Consider the following 23,098-nt stretch of genomic DNA (forward strand, 5'->3'; position numbering starts at 1 on the left):
GCAGCATTTGCTTATTAAGTTTGGGACTTCCGTGTATTCGTGTGCCAAAACGTGCTGGCATCACTGGAGAAATTCCAACAAAATCTGGGTCAATGGACTACATACATAATTAAAATTAAAAATTTCAACGAGAGGTATATTTTACAGAATTAAGTTACTGTTTACTTGTATCCAATTTGTTAGCCTGATCAGATCCTGTCTATATTCTTTGAAGCATTCAAATGTTGCTCCGATTGCTTCTGGGATACTTCAGGATGGAGAAAAAGAGTTAACTTGGCAATGCATATTATTTTTTGGCCTTTTAAAATAAAATCACTTGTTCCAGGGAGTACTTTGAAAAACCTTGACAGTGATTCTTTAATTAAATGGTTTATTTTGCATTTCTGTGGGAATGCTTCAATTAGAGGTAATAATGTGAATTTATCAGGTTTATTCCAAAGTAAAATTTATACCAATGCGGCATGTAGTAACAATGTTATTCACAGCCACACTGGAGATTGTGTAATTTCTGTGGTAATCATACATAGCAGTTGCACAATCGACTTTATGTACTTAATTGATACTTCCCATCTTTAAATTGTTTTCGAAGTAAATTAACTTTGTTTAGTGGGACCATAAAGTTAGTTCTACTTTGATCATATGACACCTTGTAATGAATGCTTTGTATTTAAAAATGGTGCCATAGTAAACTTTATTCTCTTCTAGTTTGAAATGCTTACAGGTACCTTGCCCTTTCAAGGGAAGGATAGAAAAGAAACCATGACAATGATCCTAAAGTAAGTTCTTTTAAAGTATTTTGATCTTGTAAATTATGTGATTTTTACAGTCAAAAATTGTTCTTGTGCCCAATTCTGCAAAGTAAGGTTTCTTATTTCTTGTATGTTTATTGCAGAGCAAAATTGGGAATGCCACAATTTTTAAGCACGGACTCCCAAAGCCTATTGCGAATGCTTTTCAAACGTAATCCTGGAAACAGACTAGGTATTTATGCAGCTAATATATGATTCATAATGAACTGGCAGTGGAAGCAATTCAGGGGTTTATGGAATTCTAAATCATGAGCTTGTAATTTAGTCTATTGTGGGCATGAGAAATGTTAGTCCCACTCTCCTGATCTTTGACCATTGCCGTTGAAATTTCCATTTTGCTTTGATTAGCGATACAATTCCTTTTCTTGAAGGAATGATCGAATTGCCTCGGGCTCTGTATTCCAGATCATTACTGATGCGAGGAGAATAAAAATATTTCCTTTGCTGTTAAGTTTTCCACCCCAATTCTCCCAATTTTAAGTTGGTTTTCAGAGAATTCAGATTTTTCTGCCAGTGGAATTTTTGAATATCAAATTGCAGTGTACTTTTAAATGGATGAGAAACTTAATAGTTACAGACAAGGCAGGTGTACAGAATGAAGAGCTTCTCAAGAACCAGCGCAGTTACGGTTGGCCGGCTGGCCTGTCCTGTGGCTGGTGTTATTGCAAAACTGAGCGAGTACTAAACAGTTGGAGCTGCAATCTTTTACTTGAAGCACCAACTGAACTCGTTAGGTTTCTGAAGTGCGTATGGAAGCTCTTGTGGCACTGTTTAGAAGAGCACCAGGGTAATTTCCTTGTTAATGTTCTGAAATTCAGGCAGTATATTTATTTTTACTCAACATTACTAGAAACTTTCTCTGGTTAGCATCACGTCTATCTGTGAGCACTTGCTGTACATAATTAAAACATCACGGTTATTATTGGAACAATGACGCCATCGCAAAGAGAAGTTATCATCTGAAAAGTTATTTGGGTGCTCTGCAATGGATGTGAAAGATGATTGTTTTAAATGCAAATCTTTTTTTTTTTTAATTCTCTCATAATACTAGGCAGTAAGAATAAAGATTTTGTATAACTATCAGATAGTGGACTAAATTCAAATGCAGAAATTTGGTTGTCTTTTATTTTGTTAGATTATTTGCCCACACCTTTTGCTAGAATCATATGCATGGTGATTATGCTCGCTGTGGTCATTGTATAATAGCAATTAAAGGTCGTCTTATAACATCAATGTGACTTAGTGTTTGATGGTGAGAATGGAAGAAAATAATCTAATAGAAATTGCTTATTGATTTCTTATCCTTAATCGTCAGAGTAAATATTCTCTGTATGTTGTTTTATAATGAAGTATTAAGGAGATGGTAAGTGGTGGAGATGATAAATCATACTTTTTTTATTCCATCACCAGGAGCAGGTCCAGATGGTGTTGAAGAAATTAAGAGGCACGGTTTCTTTTCCACTATTGATTGGAATGTAAGTAATATTGTACATTGGTTTTTTTAGATTGGATTTACATTTTTAAATTACCTACAAATCTTATAATTTCCTCAATTCAGAGTAAACCATTAATTTTTCCCCACCAATGCAGAATGTGGCTTAGATTTTTGATATTTTTTTCTCATTGTTCTACACAATTACTCCTCACAATGTGTCTGTAAATGTTCATTTGTTCACTACTATTTTCAGAAATTGTGTAGGCGAGAAATACAGCCACCTTTCAAACCTGCAATTGGTAGACCAGAGGATACTTTCTATTTTGATCCAGAGTTTACAGCAAAGACACCAAAAGGTAATGAATGTGCAAAATAATTTAAAACCTAATTCTTAAAATTTACTGCCTGTTCAACTAGTTATGTACTTCTCTGTTGAAGGACAGACTGCATGAAAATTGCATGTAAAACTTCAATCTTACTTTGTCATATAGTTGCTTTTCTTCTGGTGTCAAAGTGAAATTCAGCTAGAAATAATTGACTCAAATGGAGAAAAACTTGAGAGTAATTATAAATAGTTCTGCAATGTGATGTATATCAATTTAAATATATTTATAGAAACGTGAATATGGTCTATTTGAAGTCTCTTGTTGGATGTAATGTTGTATAGATTCCCCTGGTATTCCACCTAGTGCCAATGCTCATCAGCTCTTTCGTGGATTCAGTTTTGTGGCTAATACCTCAGAGGATGAACCCCAGCCAATGCAAACAGCTGCACATCCAGTTATACAGGTAATTAAAGTGAAAAATACAAGATTTGAACCTTGTGAAAATGACTAATTTGAGGAAAATATCCTTTTACCTGTCAAAGGCATTTGTTTCATTTTACATTTATGTTAAGAAAATGGGTGAAATCTCAGTTCAGTCCTGATTGCAGTTCTATGTCAAATTCTTTGGGAACGACAGAGAAATGATCTTGTATATGGTACATTTTGTCTTAATCAAGGTACAAATGCAGTGGAAAAGCTCCTGACTATTCAGTTAAATGCTACGTTCTTTTGATATATGGGTAGAATACAGGTACTGACATTGGCAAAACCAGACTCATGAAACTGGATAGATTTATTTTTTATTTTTTAAGGTTTAAATGTATTCCTTTTAATTTTTAAGGAATCCATTACTTTTGCTTCAAGTGAAGTTGTGTTTGAAGTTGGAGAAAGATGGCCTAGCGAATCTCTGGGTATTAGCAGCTAGCAAGTTAATATTAAAACATACAACAACTAAAATCCAGTAAACTGCTGTTCATATTTATTATTTTATCTATTTTTATAGCGTGCTGTCTAAAAGTGCGATTTCAATCACCTTTTAAAAGCAACTAGACCAAGTGGACCCGGTGGGCCCAAACCTCTCCTGCATTGGTGCAGCACTCGTCCCTCCCTCCCCTACCCTGTCCCGCCTCCCCCTTCTCTCCCCTCCCTCCCTCCTCCCCTTCCCCATCCCCCCTCCCTCCTCCCCCCCCCCCCCACTCCATCCCCTTCAACCCTCCTTATCCTCCCTCCTTCCCTAGGAGATAGATTTAAACTTTAAAATGTGAATAACTTTAAAAATATAACCGATTTCAATGAAACTTCTTCCATTGGCGCCAAAGGGGTGACGGTGAGTAAGATAGGCCTAAATTTGTTGCGCTATCGTGTGCGGTTTTGGCTGTAGTTCAGGAACAAACAAAAACAAATGAGAGTTTTAGTATATAGACTACAAGAGAGCACAGGAAGACTATATTGAAGATAGACACAAAAAGTTATAGTAACTCAGCGGGTCAGGTCAGGAGAAAAGGATTGGGTGACGTTTTGGGTTGAGACCCTTTGTCAGAATATATTGAAACTGGTTTTCAATTCACATTAAAGGTGATATATTTATTCCAATATGATGCATATTAGCCTGAAGTGCTGCACCAATCTAGAGTAAAAACCCCGAATCATCGTGCCAATATTTAAAAACTTGAATTTTCAGCATTTTCTATCTTTGATAAGTTCATTGGTTCTCGGAGCAGAATTAGACCATTTGGCCCATCATTCTACTCCACCATTCAATAAAGTCTACTCCACCATTCAATCAAGTCTACTCCACCTTCAATACCATTACCAAAAAAAGTACTGAATGCATTTGATAATATTCTCCCTCTAGCTATCTTAGATCTCATTTCAATATATTTATTTGAATATCACTGAATAAACCAAAAATATTCCAACGGTTAGACAGCATCTCTTGAAAAAGGAAACAAGATTTAATATTTCAGATCCATTCATCAGCGTACACTGATGAAAGCTAATTGACCTGAAATGTTAATTCTTTCTCTGTACAAAATCTAATGTACTTTTGCCATTTACTGATTTTTTAAAAATTGCGATCCATAATTATTTATTTCTGCCATTAGTTAAACCTGCAGATATTCATGTACCTGTGGGGTTCTTTACCTGATCACTTTGAAAGAAAGTAAATTTAGGAACTGGAATAATTCATTTTCAGAAAATGCTGAATAGGAGCACTCTTGCTCTAATTCAGAAGGTCTTGCGTTCAAGTTTTTTTTTTCAATCTATGTTGAGGGAGTGCTGTGCAACTGACTAAATGAAATGCCTGCCTGAGCCTCTGCTCACCTTCGGGCAAATAAATTAAAAGAAAATCAAATGGCACTGATTCAGAAAGGAGCAGGGGTCCTTGGCATTCAATCCCATATTTGCTCTTGGATTAGAGCTGCCTTGTGCAAATTACCTGTCACCTCCAATTTCCTTAAATCATGCCTTTGACCTATCCCTTTTGGAGAGCATCTAAGTTGCAAGAGGCATTGTATCTCTCTTTAAAACATCGTACCTGATTTTTCAAATTTCCTTTAATACTTACCATTGTTACCAGATTTGTCTACACAGTTCAGCTTGGTTACTGTGTTCAAATATTGTTCTGGCTGTCAATATTCCATGATTAGCAATGATTTCTATGTTGCATCTTATGTTTTACTTGACCTTCTTTCCTGCCCAGGACATCGTCTACAATGGATGGAACATAATTCTTCAACTATTGCATTTGATTACTTTGTTGTGGGATCTTACTTTTTGCAGCCTTGCACTTTTTGTCCCGTACTACCTACTTGCATGTATCTTGATGTATTCCACTGTTAAGTGTTAATTTCCCCAAAGTTTCTCCACAGGATTTATACCTGACATCTTGTCCCTAGGCTCTTTGCTTGCTTTGTCTCAATTTCTCCATTTGTCTCACTGAGCAGAATTCTATTCTTTTCACCCTTGTCTCTTTATCCACACGTTCAATTAACTGCTGTATTTTATTCTGGGTCTTGCCCAACATGGAGCATTTTCTAAACACATCAGTGAATATCTTCTTGAAGATCTGATTGGCAGCCTTTCATAGCATCTACTTAACATTAAGGCTAGGCTTTCAGAGGTAATATCACAAGCACTTAACCGAAATGAATGAAAAATTGGAACTCTCAACTACAGCACCCCTCCTTTCACCATCCACCTCCAGTCCATTACTAAAACAAACAAGCTAAATCAAATAAATTTCAAATTTGATTTTTTTTTTAACAGCAAGGTTAAGATTTACATGTCAAGGCAGATGGATGAAATTAAGATGCAGATCAGCTTTCTCTTTCCTGTCATGATCTCTGGTCTATTGGAATCCCAAGTATCACAATAACTTTATTTACATTGTTGTTTCTTCCTTGCTAATTGAGTAAAGATAGATAATAACAATGTGAATAAATTTAAAGGATTTATAAAAGACGAGTCAGTGAAACATTAAGTGGAACATGACACGGCTAAATAAGTTAAATACATTATGTATTTTCAACTGATTTGATAAATTAAATATTTTAAATAATGTCAAGACTTCTGTAACATAAGATTTAAATTCCCCAAAACATCACAATATAGAAAATAATACTTCAAAATAAGTGTAGACTTGCATCATGTTTGTATTTTTTTCTACAGTTGCACAGAACCAGTATTCAGTTTGCAGACAATTATGACCTGAAAGAGGACATTGGTGTGGGTTCCTATTCAATCTGCAAACGATGCGTGAACAGATCCACTAACATGGATTATGCGGTTAAGGTAAATACCTTTTTTCTTTTTCGTTTTATAATGCAAACGTTATCCCACTTCTTAAGAAAGGAGGGAGAGAGAAAACAGGGAATTGTAGACCAGTTAGCCTGACATCGGCGGTGGGGAAGATGCTGGAGTCAATTATAAAAGATGAAATAGTGGCACATTTGGATAACAGCAACAGGATCGGTCTGAGTCAGCATGGATTTACGAAGGGGAAATCATGCTTGACTAATCTTCTGGAATTTTTTGAGGATGTAACTAGGAAAATGGACAAGGGGAGCCAGTGGATGTAGCCTTTGATAAGGTCCCACATAGGAGATTAGTGGGCAAAATTAGAACACATGTTATTGGGGGTAGGGTACTGACGGATAGAAAATTGTTTGGCAGACAGGAAATAAAGAGTAGGGATTAACAGGTCCCTTTCAGAATGGCAGGCAGTGACTAGTGGTGTACCGCAACTATTTAAAATATATATTAAGAATTTAGATGATGGGATTAAAATAACATTAGCAAATTTGCAGATGACACAAAACTGGGCGGCTGTGTGAACTGTGAGGAGGATGCTATGAGGATGCAGTGTGACTTGGACAGGTTGTGTGAGTGGGCAGATACATGGCAGATGCAGTTTAATGTGTATAAATGTGAGGTTATGCACTTTGGTGGCAAGTACAGGAAGGCAGATTCTTATCTGAATGGTGTCAAGTTAGGAAAAGGGGAAGTACAACAAGATCTGGGTGTCCTTGTACATCAGTCACTGAAAGTAAGCATGCAGGTACAGCAGGCAATAAAGAAAGCTAATGGCATGTTGGTTTTCATAACAAGAGGAGACGAGTATAGGAGCAAAGAGGTCCTTCTGCAGTTGTACAGGGCCCTGGTGAGGCAATACCTGGAGTATTGTGTGCAATTTTGGTCTCCAAATTTGAGGAATGACATTCCTGCTAATGAGGGAGTGCAGCGTAGGTTCACGTGATTATTTCCCGGGATGACTGGACTGTCATATGTTGAAAGAATGGACCGACTGTGCTTGTCTACACTGGAATTTAGAAGATTGAGAGGGGATCTTATTGAAACATGTAAGATTATTAAGGGATTGGACACGCTAGAGGCAGGAAACATGTTCCCGATGTTGGGGGAGTGCAGAACCAGGGGCCACAGTTTAAGAATATCGGGTAGGCCATTTAGAATGGAGATGAGGAAAAACTTTTTCACCCAGCAAGTTGTGAATCTGTGGAATTCTCTGCCTCAAAAGGCAGTGGAGGCCAATTCTCTGGATGCTTTCAAGAGAGAGTTAGATAGAGCTCTTAAAGATAGCGGAATCAAGGGATATGGGGAGAATGCAGGAATGGGGTACAGATTGTGAATGATCAGCCATGATCACAATGAATGGCAGTGCTGACTCGAAAGGCCAAATGGCCTACTCTAGCACCTATTGTCCACAAAAATGCCTTAATGGAACATGGCTTTTGTAATGAGTGGAGAATGAATTTTCGTTGGGAATGAATTTTCCTAGGTAGTTGACCATTCCAAGGAACCTTTGTAGAGTCGCAACATCAGTAGGAGCCGGCATTTCATTGATAGCAGCAGTCTTTGAAGGGTCTGGTCTGAGGCCGTCACTTGTGAAAACATGGCCGACTTAGGTAACGTCCGGGACCCGAAACATGCACTTCAGGGGATTGAGTTTTGAGTTGAATGACTTTGGCACGGTGCAGCACTTTCTTCAGATTGGCGTCATGCTCAGCCAAATTGTGCCCGTAGGCGGGAATGTCATCAACAATGATGGCGCATGGATACCCCGCAAACAGTTGTTCCATCGTGCGCTGGAAAACTTCGCTGGCAGCGTTGATGCCAAAGGGCATCCTCGGGAATTTGTAACGGCCGAAGGGGGTGCCGAATGTAGTAAGGTTGGACGAGTCTGGGTCCAGCGGAATCTGCCAGAACGAATTTCTGGCATCCAGAACGGAGAACACCGATGCGTTGCCTATTTGAGAAGCAACTTCCTCTACCGTTTGCATAGGGTAGTGTGGGCGTTTGATAGCTGTGTCGAGGTCCCTGGGGTTGATACGGATTTCCTCCTTGTTTTTCTTCGTTGCAACCACCATGGTGGAAACCCAGTCAGACGGGTCAGTAACTTCAGCAATGACACCCAGGGAGACCATCCACTTGAGCTCGTTGTGTACTCTGTCACGCATCGCATGCGGAACACGATGTGGTGCGCGAACCACAGGAGTGACTTGGGGATGTTGTACTTGAGGGACAGCTTGCCAGGCTCATCGTTAAACAGTTCTCTATATTGAGAGAGTATTTGTTGAGTGGGGCCCTCAGTGAGAAAGAGGTGATGGACCGCACAGCCAAAGTAGACTAGGCCTAGATCATGGCATGCATTGATACCAAGCAGAGTCTCAGAATCCCCCTTGATGATATAAAAGTTCAGGGTATGAGACAGCGAGTCTATGATGCAGTTTAAATCAGTTGGCCCAAGCAGGTGTAGAACGCCACTGTAGGCCCGTAGCGTGCCCGAGGCCTTTTCAATATGTTCAGTATTACGTATCTTTTTAAATGCAGCCAGTGAGATGACATTACATGTCGCACCGGTATCAACTTTAGCAGTCATAGGTTTGTTATTTCACAAACATGGTTACCGCAGGGTCAAGTTGCTCGTTAGAGGAAGGGAGGAGAGAGTGGATGGCGGAACTGTTAACTTCACTTTCGGAGCTGAGCGGGGGATGGCTCCGCAAACCTTCGGCTTTCGTTATCAGCAGAGTCGTGGTGCAACAGGTGCAAACATGTCCTTGGGATGGATTGAGTCGCATGGGAACAGCAACATTTTGCAAGGTGGTTGGATTTCTTGTAGAACTTGCAAATTTTACTATAAGCAATACAGAACTCCCGAGCCGGAGCATGAGAATAGCTACAATTAGGACATCGAGCAGCAGACCTTGTCCGCTGCCAGGGCGGGGAAGGCTGGGGACGCTTGTTCCAACAAGAGGTGTCTGAGGTTAACACTATACTGGGCACGCTGGCTAGAGAGCACAGACGTAGTGTGAGAAGCCGTTATTTCAACAATGCGACAGGCGTGTTCGGCTTGATTTATTGTCAGTTCAGTGTTACGAAGTAATTCGTCTCTCACCTTGTCATTAAGCATATCACCAACGAGTTTATCACGGACCAGTTCATGGCATAAATCTCGAAATTGACTGCGCGCAGCCATGTGTTTCAAGTCACTGATAAAACATTCTATCGGCTCACCAACTTGTTGCATACGAGCAAAAAACTTGGTACGTTCGATAATAGAGTTCGAGGGAAGGTCGCACAACTGTCTGAACTTTGCAAGTAGGACAGCAGGGTTATCAATCGTTTCTGCAGGCACTTGAATCTGTCCGTTTGAGCCTAAAACAGCAGGCTGAAAAGTAAAATGGTCCGCACGTTTCATTGCCTCAGGGCCAGCCAGGTTTAGCAGCACGGAAGCACGAACATCTGGAGGATCGTTGCGATGCACGATGCAAATGTAATGAGTGTAGTCACGCTCGAAAAGGCGCCAGCGTTCAGCCATGTCAGTCAAAGATCAGAGGACTAGGACGGCGAGATGAGTTTGCCATGATAGAGTTAACAGGCACATAAAACAAATGTAAAAAAACAAAACCCGATAAACATGAACGGAGTAGGTAAGACACCATGTAATGAGTGGAGTCGTACACACGTCGAAATGCAACACACATTTATTAATGTCCACTTACAGCATTGATCTGCAAGACGTCACAGCGGCTAACAGCTACTCCAACTGCCCTACGTAAGCAAGCTCTTGGTAATATATATCGCATATTAGGCAGAGGAGCTACTAACGCGCTACAATTGGTTAGTAGAAAATAACCAATCTACAGCTTTGGCATCTTAACTGCCGTGTTTTGAATGTTTTGAATGTGGAAGCTTATAAATGGAGATGGTATCCAATTTCACCCAGACAGGCACTCTGGTCAAAATGACAATGGTTTGAGTTTCAGATGTACCAAGTTTAGGTCAGAGCTGTAATAACTCCCCTGTGGGCTTGTGTTCTGCTGAAGGTAGCGGTGGATATTTAGTTTAGCACTTGTCAAGTGGGTTACTTTATGAAGGTTGGTGCAGAACTACTTGTTTGTCAACATACCCATGCTGCCAATTCGTGAGTAGTCCATGACAGTTCGTAAATGTGATCTTTTACATTTATTCATGAGGGTTCATGTTCATTTAGTTTAATCTTAGATGTCAGTGTATGCTGAAATTACAGTAATAAGGACTTGGAGATATTATTTTCCCTTAATTAAAGTTCTAAATCTCTTCTTCCCTGCTCCAACACTACTCCCTCTCAATTTCCTCTCCTGAGCACAATTTTCTTATTTGCATCATGTGAGGACTTGCCTTCTGGATGAGTGTTGAGGAATAATAATGTAAGCTGACCAGTGGTTTATTTTTCAGATTCTGAATAGAAACTCCCTTTCCTCAGGGAGAATGTTTGGTGGTTTGTCCATTTGTGATATCAGGGCATTTATGACAAAAGATAAAATTTACCCATCCCTATTAATTAACCTTGAGAAAGTAGGTGGAGAATCTCTTTTACGGTCCATTGTGAAAGTTCTTCAGTTGTCCTCGAAAGGGAGTTCCAGCATTTTGATCCTCTAATAGAAAAATATGTTTTCAATTCAGGATAGTGTACAGATTGGAGGAGAGTTTGATACATTCCCAAGTGGCAGGTGCCTGCTTCCTTGTAAGTAGTAGTCAAGATTTTGGAGGTGCTGTTGAGGAAAGTTTGGCCAATTCCTGCAAACTTCTAGATGTTCTGTTTGGCAGTGTTATGACAGTGGAAGAAGCAAATGTACTAAATGGCAATGAACTGCTTACATTGGAGCTGTAATTACATGGCCAAGAGCTGAATCCCATCATACTGTTTATTTGTGCTTTGTAGATGGTATAAAGATTTTGAGAAGCTGGTGTGAAGTTAATTGCTGCAGAATACCCACCCTCTTGCGATTGTAACACAGGTCTGGTTTGTGGTCAGTGGTGACAACCTCCACGGCACCTTATTACAGAACATTAAAAGGAATTTGGTGATGATAAATAATATCAAATGTCAAGGGAGGAAGATTTTTTTTTTTTCTAAAAAGATAACTTTGCAGCAGTTAAATGAGAATTATTTATTCATTCTTGGTATAATTAAAAGGTCTAATCCCTCAGCAGCCTTGCACATTGTGTATTACTCACATAAACAATGCAAGTATGATTGTGTCACGGTTTGATACTCTGATAATTTTCAGAATATACTCATGCTTTACTGCACAATTTAATAATTTTGTTTTGTAGATAATTGATAGAAACAAGAGGGATCCCTCTGAAGAGATTGACATTCTACTGCGCTATGGGCAGCATCCCAATATTATCACCTTGAAAGATGTAAGTGCAGTTTTTCATTAACTTCGGCCACATTGTGTTCTCAATCTTCTGGGTTGTATGTCATTTAAACAGGAAAAAATTTACTGGCTAAAATGGATGACCCCTTAAGTGTTCCTCTCCTGGTTACGGCAGGATTCCATTCCTGAGAACCATTCGTAACCTGAACAGTTCGTAAGTAGGAAATGTGGCAATAAACCAAGTTTCCACTTAGCAAAAATGCCTGCAGCAAATAGCAAACCTATTCCATCATCGTCCCAAGAACACGTTTGTATGTGCGATACGTTAGACGGGCATTCATAAGTTGGGGACATATACTTTTAAACATTGGCCTCAGGTTCCAAGTTGACCCAAAGAGGAAACCCCTCCACATCCATGTATATTTCTATTAAATCCCCTCACTCTTCCAGTTTTGTAACATTGTACATTATTTCACAATTTAGTTGTCGAAATAGTAGTGATCAGTTACTCAATAATGATTGTAACTACATTTCATTGTCATTTTTATAGGTTTATCATGATGGCAAATATGTGTATCTGGTGACAGAACTAATGAAAGGAGGAGAATTGCTGGACAAGATTCTCAGGCAAAAGTTTTTCTCAGAACGTGAAGCCAATGCTGTGCTGTATACCATAACAAAGACGATGGATTATCTACATGCCCAGGGGGTAAATATAACACTTTTAATATATTTTTTAATTACTTCTAGTACTGAAGCCATAGGGAATATATTATTTCTTTCAAGCTTTCTAATACTGTGGTTGATGGTAGACTCTTAAATTCACTATAATTTAAAGCAACTTGCAGAACATCTAAATTTGAAAATAGTGAACTTTGTGTGGATTTTATTCATTAAGCCAAAGCCAAGTGACATGATTTCCATGTGTAGGAAGGAGCTGCAGATGTTGGTTTATATCGAAGATAGACACGAAATGCTTGAGCAAATCAGCGGATCAGGCAGCATCTCTGGAGAAAAGGAATAGATGACATTTCGGCTCTGAAAAAGGATACCAACCGGAAACTATACCTGTTTCTTTTTTTTCCAGAGATGCCTGTCTGACCCACAGAGTTACTCCAGCATTTTGTGACACGATTTCCAGTCGTTTGATGAGTTAAATATTGCTGAAGATTGACTCTGTGGATCCACTGCAGTATCAATGGAGAATGAGACGTTGGCATCATGCAATGAGAAATTACTTGGATTATAATGCGAGATAAACAAGCAGCCTCAATAACTGCCTATGTTGTATGCATGCTGTCTACTCTCCAATATGATCTCCCACTGATCCCACCTCACACCAGCAGAGCCCCAGGAAATGACCTGACTGTATGTCCATTGTGCCCTTGCGGTCAAAGTCACCTTTACTAAAGATGTTGATAATTTTTAGAGCAGCTGTTTCTAATGGTTGGAATTCATTGTGGAAACGAGTAGCTGAATTTAATTGCTTCAAACCTTTTTCAGTCAGTAATGTTCATGTTAATAGAAACCAATCTGCAGACCAAAGCTGTGCACCATACTCATACACCATACTTAAAAGTAAGGTTTCATGTAAATTTGATTTGTTTCCTATTTGACACCACGAATTAAGAAATAATTTATTTAAATTGCAGCCTGCCACTCAACCTTGAATTCCCGTTCTCCTGACCCCAATCCCACAATCCTTCCTTTCCTTTGTTTCTCACCAGCACTATCTCCTAGTTCTGCATCTGGACTTTGGGGAATGGGTTGGGGAATATGAAGAGAATTTTCTCTGTTCCTTTCCCACTTGGTTTTGTGCAGCTCCCTGAGCGAGACCCACACTTTGTCTTCTCCCTTCTTCCATCCACCATTTTCCAGTCTCAGCCCCTTATCACTCTTGCTCTTTTTTTCGATGGACTGAACTACTGACTGGAAATTGAGCTACTTGTTAATGTGGCTTTGCTGAAGACCCATGCTTCCCTGCTTCCCTACAAACCTCGGGGCATGCAAATCATTTATTCCCGAATGGAGAATTCATCTTACATCAAGGTATTAGATGGAGCATAAAACCATAATTGACAGTAGCAACTAGGAAGTAAGCAGCTTAAACAAAACAGAAATTGTTGCTGCCAACTAAGCTAGTATTCCACTCAAGTGGACTTCACTTGAATAAGTGGAGAATTTTGGACAAAAGTAGTGGTGCTGCCATGAAAGCTCTGCTCTTTTAATACTGATGAAAAAAAATAGACTGAAGCCAAGATGGGTGCTGTAGCATTAATCTTGTAATTGTTTCCATGGCGTTCTGGAACCAAGCCCTATGGTACCTAAAAGACGGAGAAAATTAGGAAAAGGGTATTCACATTTAACTTTGTATGTAAGGTTTTATTTCCACTGAAAATCTTCTGCAGTCTTAAAAATTAAACTAAAATTTGTGAAAAGTTATAAACAGCTTTTCTCATCTCATGTTCTCGCATCTCATGAATGGAACATGGTTTAGGTCCATTCCAGTCATTGATCCTATGACCCTACCTGCCAAAACTTTTTTTCCCCCAAAATTTAAAGATGCAGCAGGACATGGAGGAGTTGGAAAGTTGAGTGGAGTGGTGGCAGATGGAATTAATCTAGATAAGTGTGAATTAATGCACTTTGGGATGTCAAATTCGGGTGGGAGTTGAGATAGTGGTGGTGGCTGGGGCTTGTTAGCAGTAAACAAAATTGAGCAGCATCGGGCAGTTAATCGGAAGTGGTTTTCCTTTTGAAGAGGGCACTATAGCCAGGAGGTATAAGATGGGGTAAGGAGTTTAGAGGAAGTAAATGAAATTCTTTTTTTATCTAGAAGGTGATTGGAATTTGCCTGAATGGATGGTGAAGGCAGTTAATCATGCCATTATAATCTGGATAAGCACTTGATTCATGAAGCAGACCAAATGCTTCGGAAGTCGTAGTGATAGGACATACAGTAAAAAGTAGTAGGGTAGTAATGAGTGCTGAATAGAGAACTTGAGGTTCAAGTCCATAGATCTCTGAAAGTGGCGCAACACGGGTATATGGAGAAGGGAAAAGGCACATGGACTGCAATAAATAGAATATGTAAGTTATATTCCAAATTTGCAACTCAATGGTTAGGCTGTATTGAGTTTCGGTTGCCATGCTATAAAAAGGTTTGTGTTGTTGGGGAAAGTGTCAAGAGGATTTCTCAGGCTGCTGCCTGGATTGGATAATCTGAGTTATGGGGAGAGATTGAAGAGCTTGGAGTGCGAGGTTGGATGATGGCCTTGTAAAGGTGTATAAATTTATCAGTGGCATAGTCAAAATCTTTTTTCTCCCATGGTAGGAGTAGGAGCATTGTTGTGTAAAATACTGAGAACTGTATTCTACACTCTTTTCCTTTGCACTACCTATTGTAATTGAGTTTGGTTTGACTGTATCTATCTGATCTCACCTTCACAAACCCACTGCTTTCCTCAGAGACTGTTTCCTCTGCAGCTCCTTGGTTCACACATCCCTTCCCACCCACACCACTCCCTCCCCAGGTACTTTGCCCTGTTAATAATTCCTGTCAGATTTCAGTTGATCACGTTTACAAAACCTCTCCTGACTTTTCTCAATTTTATGCTGCTCTTTTTCTCCTAGTTGGGTTATTTCACACCGCATTTCAATGCACCAGTTTTCCATCTTGCATGATGTGTCCAATCATGCAATAATCTTAAGTAATATGATTACTTGAAGAGAAGCTCTAAATTTAATCAATTTAGATGGAGAAGCAAAAAAGGCTGTTTTAATCTTAACTAACAGTATACTCAATACTGTAACACCACATGGAAAGTCAAAGGTTTTAGTGTGGACATGTTTAACATGCTTTAGTTATTAAGAAGTTGTAATATCTCATTACTTTCACTGCAAAAACTGCAGGCAGTGAGACATAATTTATTCATTAAATGTTGCTCAGCAGTGGATTTAGCAATAGTTTTGTTGCCAAAGGCAGCAATTTCAACTGTTCTTTGTTCCATGGTAAACTTTGGACTATGTTTTCCAATGCAAAGAAAGTAAATTGTTCTCCAGCAGTATATTATTGACATGCATTCTCATGCAATTCTATACAAGATTATTGACCTCATTTTGAAGGCAACTCTGAATACCATAAATACGAAGCACGCCGATTTTGAGGACAGATTGAAGCATGCCAGCCATATGAAATATCAAATGAAACAAATGTGAGCTTAGAAAAAGATGTTTATATCACACATGATACATTTTCCCCTTATTTACTTTCTCCCTTTCATCATGTTGTCCCTTTATTTGAATATGCCAATTGGGCGACACAGTAGAGTTGCTGCCTTACAGTGCAAGAGACCTGGGTTCGATCCTGATTATGGGTGCTGTCTGTACATTTTGTATGTACTCCCTGTGACCGTATGGGTTTTCTTCAGGTGCTCTGGTTTTCTCCCTTATTCCAAAGATGTGCAGGTTGGTAGGTTGATTGGCTTTTGTGAACTGTCTGGAATATGTAGGATAGAACTAGTGTACTCGGTGGACCAAATGGCCTGTTTCCAGACTCTATCTCTGAACTGAACTAAAAAAAAAAAATTAAAGTGCGCATGTTTAGCTTAACTTGGAAAGTGTAAAAATCCTCAACCACAGGGGAAATCCTAGCATTACCTGAACTCTTCACCACTGATGCATTGAAAGAGCATTGAGTATCGTGAAGTACTAGGATATTTACTAATTAACTAACAAGTCACTGTAGCTGTTTCTTTTCTATATGTAAGAGACTTGGCTGCCATTATCTGCTCCACGCTGAATCAAAAGGTGTCCAGTGAATCTATATTGAAGCAGGAATAAATTACAAACACTTTTAATATCTGACTTGGTGACACATTTCGAAGCTTATGCATCAATTTCAAAAGACCGTTTGAATATTCAAGCATTTGCTGTATATCTGAGCAACGTTAATATGGCTATGAGTAGTGTTTCAACCTAACCCATGAATTATTTTATTGAGAATAGATTGATAAAGGAATAAAGTTCTCTATTTATATGAATCCATATAGGTGGTGCACAGAGACTTGAAACCAAGCAACATCTTGTATGTGGATGAGTCAGGCAATCCAGAATCGATTCGCATTTGTGACTTTGGATTTGCCAAGCAGTTACGTGCTGACAATGGCCTTCTCATGACTCCATGTTACACAGCTAATTTTGTTGCTCCCGAGGTAAGACGTGTCTTTTGTTGAAATATTACAATTTTTTTTAAAGTACCTCTTGAAACAACAATATGTTCAATGTTCATCAAGGTATTCCATGGCACTGCAGCGTATCTGAAATCTATACTTGCCATGAGATGGTAGGATGCAGATCAACCCTTCACTGTTCCATTATGCTGAGCTACCAGTTTCGGTTGCATTAGTAGAGATTACCTGTGATCCACAGCTCTTTTCCATGCAGGATGAGTGGGCATATCTTCCCTGGCAATGGTCTAGATGTGGATTTGGTCAAGACTTTGACCTTTCCTTGTTAGAAGTGATACAATAAAATGCAGGGAATGGTATTAAGATATTAGAAACCAACTTTTCAAACTAAATATTTGTTCATTAGTTTCCCTAAATCTTTCTTTTTCCCAATTAAGTTTTGCGCTCATCAAGATGAGGTAAATAAATATTGTAATACTTATACTTCAAGCAATTTCAAGTATCTCACCACAATGTAAATTATTGTCTCCTTTGTTCCATATGTCTACCCTCCCTGGGAATAGCAACCCAATTGCATCATCGGTGGGTTTTTTTGCCAGACAATCCATTTACTTGGTTTCCCAGAATGATGTGATTTACATCAATTTACAAGGCATGTTGCAGCTTGTAAATGGATGTAGAACAGTCTTTTCCAAAAGAACAAATAGTTTAATAAAATACATTCCAGTCCTGAAAGATGAAAGAATAGAATGTAGCATTGGTCTGTTCTGTTTATTGACAATAGACAGTAGGTGCAGGAGTAGGCCATTCGGCCCTTCGAGCCAGCACCGCCATTCAATGTGATCATGGCTGATCATCCACAATCAGTACCCCGTTCCAGCCCTCTCCCCATACCCCCTGACTCCGCTATCATTAAGAGCTCTACCTCTCTCTTGAAAGCATCCAGAGAATTGGCCTCCACTGCCTTCTGAGGCTGAGAATTCCACAGATTTACAACCCCCTGAATGAAAAAGTTTTTCCTCCTCTCCGTTCTAAATGGCCTACCCCTTATTCTTAAACCATGGCCCTTGGTTCTGGACTCCCCTAACATTGGGAACATGTTTCCTGCCTCTAGCGTGTCCAATCCCTTAATAATCTTATGTTTCAATAAGATCCCCTCTCATCCTTCTAAATTCCAGTGTATACAAACCCAGTCGCTCCAGTCTTTCAACATACGACAGTCCCACCTTTCCGGGAATTAACCTCGTGAACCTACGCTGCACTCCCTCAATAGCAAGAATTTGGAGACCAAAACTGCACACAGTACTCCAGGTGTGGTCTCACTAGGGCCCTGTATAACTGCAGAAGGATTTCTTTGCTCCTCTTGTCATGAACGCCAACATGCCATTAGCTTTCGTCACTGCCTGCTGTACCTGCATGCTTACTTTCAGTGACTGATGAACAAGGACACTCAGATCTCTCTGTACTTCCCCTTTTCCTAACTTGACACCATTCAGATAATAATCTGCCTTCCTGTTCTTGCCACCAAAGTGGATAACCTCACATTTATCCACATTAAACTGTATCTGCCATGTATCTGCCCACTCACATAACCTGTCCAAGTCACACTGCATCCTCATAGCATCCTCCTCACAGTTCACACTGCCACACAGTTTTGTGTCATCTGCAAATTTGCTAATGTTACTTTTAATCCCTTCATCTAAGTCATTAATATATATTGTAAATAGCTGTGGTCCCAGCACCGAGCCTTGCGGTACCCCACTAGTCACTGCCTGCCATTCTGAAAGGGACCCGTTAATCCCTACTCTTTGTTTGTTGTCTGCCAACCAATTTTCTATCATATCAGTACCCTACCCCCAATATCATGTGCTCTAATTTTGCCCACTAATCTCCTATGTGGGACCTTATCAAAGGCTTTCTGAAAGTCCAGGTACACTACATCCACTGGCTCTCCCTTGTCCATTTTCCCAGTTACATTCTCAAAACATTCCCGAAGATTAGTCAAGCATGAATTCCCCTTCGGAAATCCATGCTGACTCGGAATGATCTTGTTACTGCTATCCAAATGTTCCACAATTTCTTCTTTTATAATTGACTCCAGCATCTTCCCCACCACTGATGTCAGGCTAACTGGTCTATAATTTCCCATTTTTGCTCTCCCTCCTTTCTTAAAAAAGTGGGATAACATAAGCTACCCTCCAATCCACAGGAACTGATCCTGAATCTGGAAAATGATCACCAATGCGTCCATGATTTCTAGAGCCTCTTCCTTATGTTTCCAATCTTCTCAAGTGTTTTCTATACAAGAAATTACTTCAGAAATGTTCAGAAATATTTTGTTCTTTATTGCCCTGCAAGTAATAGATGATGTCTGAGTTGGGCTCTTGTCTGAAACACATATTCACCATGTAAGTTAGTACCAAGAAATCTTGCATTTATGTAGCTCCTTTAAAGCTGGAAAGTTGCACTTTCTATTACTTGTCCCAGATCCATAATCAAAAATTGATGTTTTCAAATCCTGAAGTAGGGGGTTACATTTCTATTATGATGGCTCAGATAATAGTGCTACAAACTATTATGTTTTTGCAACTGTTTAAATCTGATTCTGTGTATCCTATACAATTTACTGATGTTCACAATGGAAGGGCCCTCAAAGAAATGTTATCTTCATTCTGTGCAGAATTCTGTAATGTTATGTTCTACAATGAAATTCTGATGCCAATTGTAATTAAGACAATATTTAAAGGTATTTGGTGTAAATAAACAAAGGCAAAGTATGTATAAGATAGATGTATCACCAAGCATTCGTAGAGACGATTTCAATGAAAATGCAAATTAATTTCATAGCTTCACAATCCTTTTGGTGCTAAATTTTATGTTGTTTTTGGTAGATGCCTCAACTTGTATTTCCTCATTCCAGGCAGCAACTTAGTTCAACTATGCAGTACCTACTGAAAGCTCTTGTATCAAGTTTGAATGCCAATACTGCACATACTTTGCTGATAAAGTCATTCATTACAAGGTGAATTGTAAACATAAGCTGTTAACTATGTTAATGTATTATACTTGGTAGGTCTTAAAGCGGCAAGGATATGATGCAGCTTGTGATATCTGGAGTCTTGGTGTTCTTCTCTACACGATGCTCACTGGGTAAGTTTGTGGGCAGTCTTCATTATTAATAATTGAAAAAACTAATTTTCTATTGGACTATCCATCCAGGTTAAAGGCAGTGACTCTTCTGTATGCTTTGTGCTACATGTGAAGATGGATATAGCAATTAAACAAAAATATAGTTACATTTGTCTAACTTTTATTTTGTGCTAGAAGTTGATGGAAATGCTGGCAGTTCTACACTCAATGTACAGCATTTTTCCATGCATGTACTACCAAGTTGTGGTAGTGTGAGCTGCGAGGAGGATGATAACATGATATAAGGCTGCAGGGTGACTTGGACATGTGTGAGTGGGCAGATGCAGTATAATGAGGTTATCCACTTTGGTGGCAAGAACAGGAAGGCAGATTATAATCTGAATGTTGTCAGATTAGGAAAATGAGAGGTGCAACGAGGCCTAGGTGTTCTTGTACATCAGTCACTGAAAGTAAATATGCAGGTACAGCAGGCTGTGAAGAAAGTTAATGCCATGTTGGCCTTCATTGCGAGAGGATTTGAGTTTAGGAGCAAGGAGGTCCTACTGCAGTTATACAGGGCCCTGATGTGACAACACCTGGAGTATTGTGTGCAGTTTTGGTCTCCTAATTTGAGGTAAAACATTCTTGTTATTGAGGGAGTGCTGCGTGGATTCACCAGGTTAATTCCCAGGATGGCAGGACTGACATATGATAAAAGAATGGGTCGATTGGGCTTTTATTCACGGGAATTTAGGATGTGAGGGGGCCTTATAGAAACATATAAAATTCTTAAATGATTTGACAGGCTAGCCGCAAGGAAAATGTTCCTGATGTTGGGGGAGTCCAGAACCAGGGGTCACGGTTTAAGTATAAGGGGTAGGGCATTTAGGACTGAGATGGGGAAAACCTTTTCACCTAGAGAGTTATGAATCTGTGGAATTCTCTGCCACAGAATGCAGTGGAGGCCAATTCACTGGATGTTTTAAGGAGAGTTGGATTTAGCTCTTGGGGCTATAGGAATCAAGGGATATAGGGAAAAAGCAGAAATGGGGTACTGATTTTAGATGATCAGCCATGATCATATTGAATGGTGGTGCTGGCTCGAAGGGCCAATTGGCCTCTCCTGCGCCTATTTTTGTATGTTTCTAAGTTTGGAATTCCCATGTAAGTTTACAAATCCAAAGACTCCCTTCATGCTGGTATTTTGCATTCCTGTATATGAACTCCTTATGCAATCCCTTGGAGGAAAAATAATCTGCCCACTAACTTGGTGTGGAAATATCGAGTCGAATGGGAATAACTCTTTTGGGCATATGTTCAGTAAATAATATAAAAACATTCTAAATGTAAATATTTTTTATCATTTTGTTTTCAATTTTAAAAAAAAAATGTTTTTCATTATTTTTAAAGAATTTGTATTTCAAAATGTCAGAAATATTCAAATTTGTTGGCAAGTTTTCAGCTGTCTTGTGGGGCTTGTTCTGGCCTGCCATGTGAAAACACTACATCATACAAAGCCTCACTATTTTGGATTGGAACTGCTTTATGTAGGAGCACAGCAAAGGTTTTGTTTGCATTGCAGTCTGCATACTTTGCTGGCAACAGGTTTTGGTCTGACAGTTCTGCAATACCTTAATGCAGTGCAAGATGTTCCTTGCTTCTAATTTCATAACATTCTTCATGTATACTTATCTCACTTCAGATATCTTCATAATAAGGGGCAAGGTGACGACATGGAAGAATATCTACTGTTGTGAATCTTTGAAATTCTCTCCCAAAGAGCTGTGGTGACTGTTAAATACAGGGGCTGGACTGATTTTTGTATTGCAAAGGAGTTCAAGGTTATGTGGAAGTGAAATGGAGTTGAGGCCTAGATCAGATCTTGATCTTAGCAAAGGTTGAGGGGGGGTGGGGTTGGTTGTCACCTCTTTCCTATCAATTACGATACAGCTGCGGGTCCTCTGGGTTACGGCAAGATTCTGTTTCTGGGAAATGTTCATAATCCAAACAGTATTTTGATCAGTGTAACGCTGAACTAGGTTCCTACACTGCAGCAAATATCTGCAAGGGTGCACTGTCCCAATGGAATCAATAGTCTGGAAAAACATTTTAAATCTCATTGTGTCATTCTTAATTTAAAAAAGTGATATTGACAAATTTAACCTGAGCTCGGCTTCTATTTTAAAAATATGATCCAGCAGGTGAGGATGTAAATGTTATTAATGGTTTTAAAACGGATACTGCTGCTGGCCCAGACTGTGCATCTCCATTCGCTAAATGGTCATCGACGTGTTAACTAGAAAACTAGAATTCTTGTTGAGTTCAATGTGACAAAATTCCAACTACTGTCAAGAACACTTGCCACCGCTCCACAGCAGCCAGCAAATACATCCACTGGTCTCTCAAATGCTTGTTCATATGTACAGGTTGTACACATGTCGGGCATTTGTACACTGGAGGTGACCTGCAAAGTGATGTCATTTGGCCAAATTCAGAATTCTGAAGTATACAAATGAAGTGTGTTCTCTAGCACATCATTTTATTTCTAACAAATCCTGTTTGCATCTGTCCTGTTGAAGGAAAATATTACTTTGTGTGGCTCTTGATTGTGCATCAATGTCAATTTCCTAATCTCATAATTTTTGTGGTTTAATGAGAATTTAAATTTTGTTTCAGTTACACCCCCTTTGCTAATGGACCTGATGACACACCAGAAGAAATATTGGCAAGAATAGGTAGTGGAAAATTTAGCCTGACTGGAGGTTACTGGAATACTGTCTCAGATGTTGCCAAGGTTGGTGTCGAAGACATTATCTGAAATATAAATTGTGTTTAATACTTAGTGATTTGAGGAAAAACATGAATGCACGATAGTAGAGAATACGTTGAATAATATAAAAATATAAAGGCAACACTAGATACTGAAGTCAGGGACTTAATAGAATAATCCAGGAAAGGATTTGGCATTGAATTATTTCATTATATGAGGATCATAAAATATATTTAACTATCTTAAAAATCCCAAATTGTGTACAGTCAGCAG

At 39.2% G+C, this 23,098-nt stretch overlaps 1 protein-coding gene across 2 annotated transcripts in view; it reads left to right on the top strand.

The window, feature by feature from the left end:
• LOC144598894 (ribosomal protein S6 kinase alpha-3-like) overlaps positions 1 to 23,098 on the top strand; it is a 61,854-nt gene that overhangs the window by 33,146 nt on the left and 5,610 nt on the right. Inside the window, exons 11-21 of one of the 2 annotated variants that reach the window (XM_078409461.1) lie at positions 706 to 776; positions 893 to 981; positions 2,220 to 2,284; positions 2,498 to 2,600; positions 2,912 to 3,033; positions 6,243 to 6,365; positions 11,691 to 11,780; positions 12,288 to 12,446; positions 16,789 to 16,950; positions 20,000 to 20,076; positions 22,732 to 22,849. In XM_078409461.1, coding sequence (XP_078265587.1) covers positions 706 to 776; positions 893 to 981; positions 2,220 to 2,284; positions 2,498 to 2,600; positions 2,912 to 3,033; positions 6,243 to 6,365; positions 11,691 to 11,780; positions 12,288 to 12,446; positions 16,789 to 16,950; positions 20,000 to 20,076; positions 22,732 to 22,849 — 1,179 coding nt within the window. Of the gene's footprint in view, positions 1 to 705; positions 777 to 892; positions 982 to 2,219; positions 2,285 to 2,497; positions 2,601 to 2,911; positions 3,034 to 6,242; positions 6,366 to 11,690; positions 11,781 to 12,287; positions 12,447 to 16,788; positions 16,951 to 19,846; positions 19,908 to 19,999; positions 20,077 to 22,731; positions 22,850 to 23,098 lie in introns of those variants that run through there. The other variant, XM_078409462.1, reaches the window with a different exon arrangement.

The sequence above is a fragment of the Rhinoraja longicauda genome, chromosome 12, assembly GCF_053455715.1.
Source record: "Rhinoraja longicauda isolate Sanriku21f chromosome 12, sRhiLon1.1, whole genome shotgun sequence".
NCBI lineage: Eukaryota > Metazoa > Chordata > Chondrichthyes > Rajiformes > Arhynchobatidae > Rhinoraja > Rhinoraja longicauda.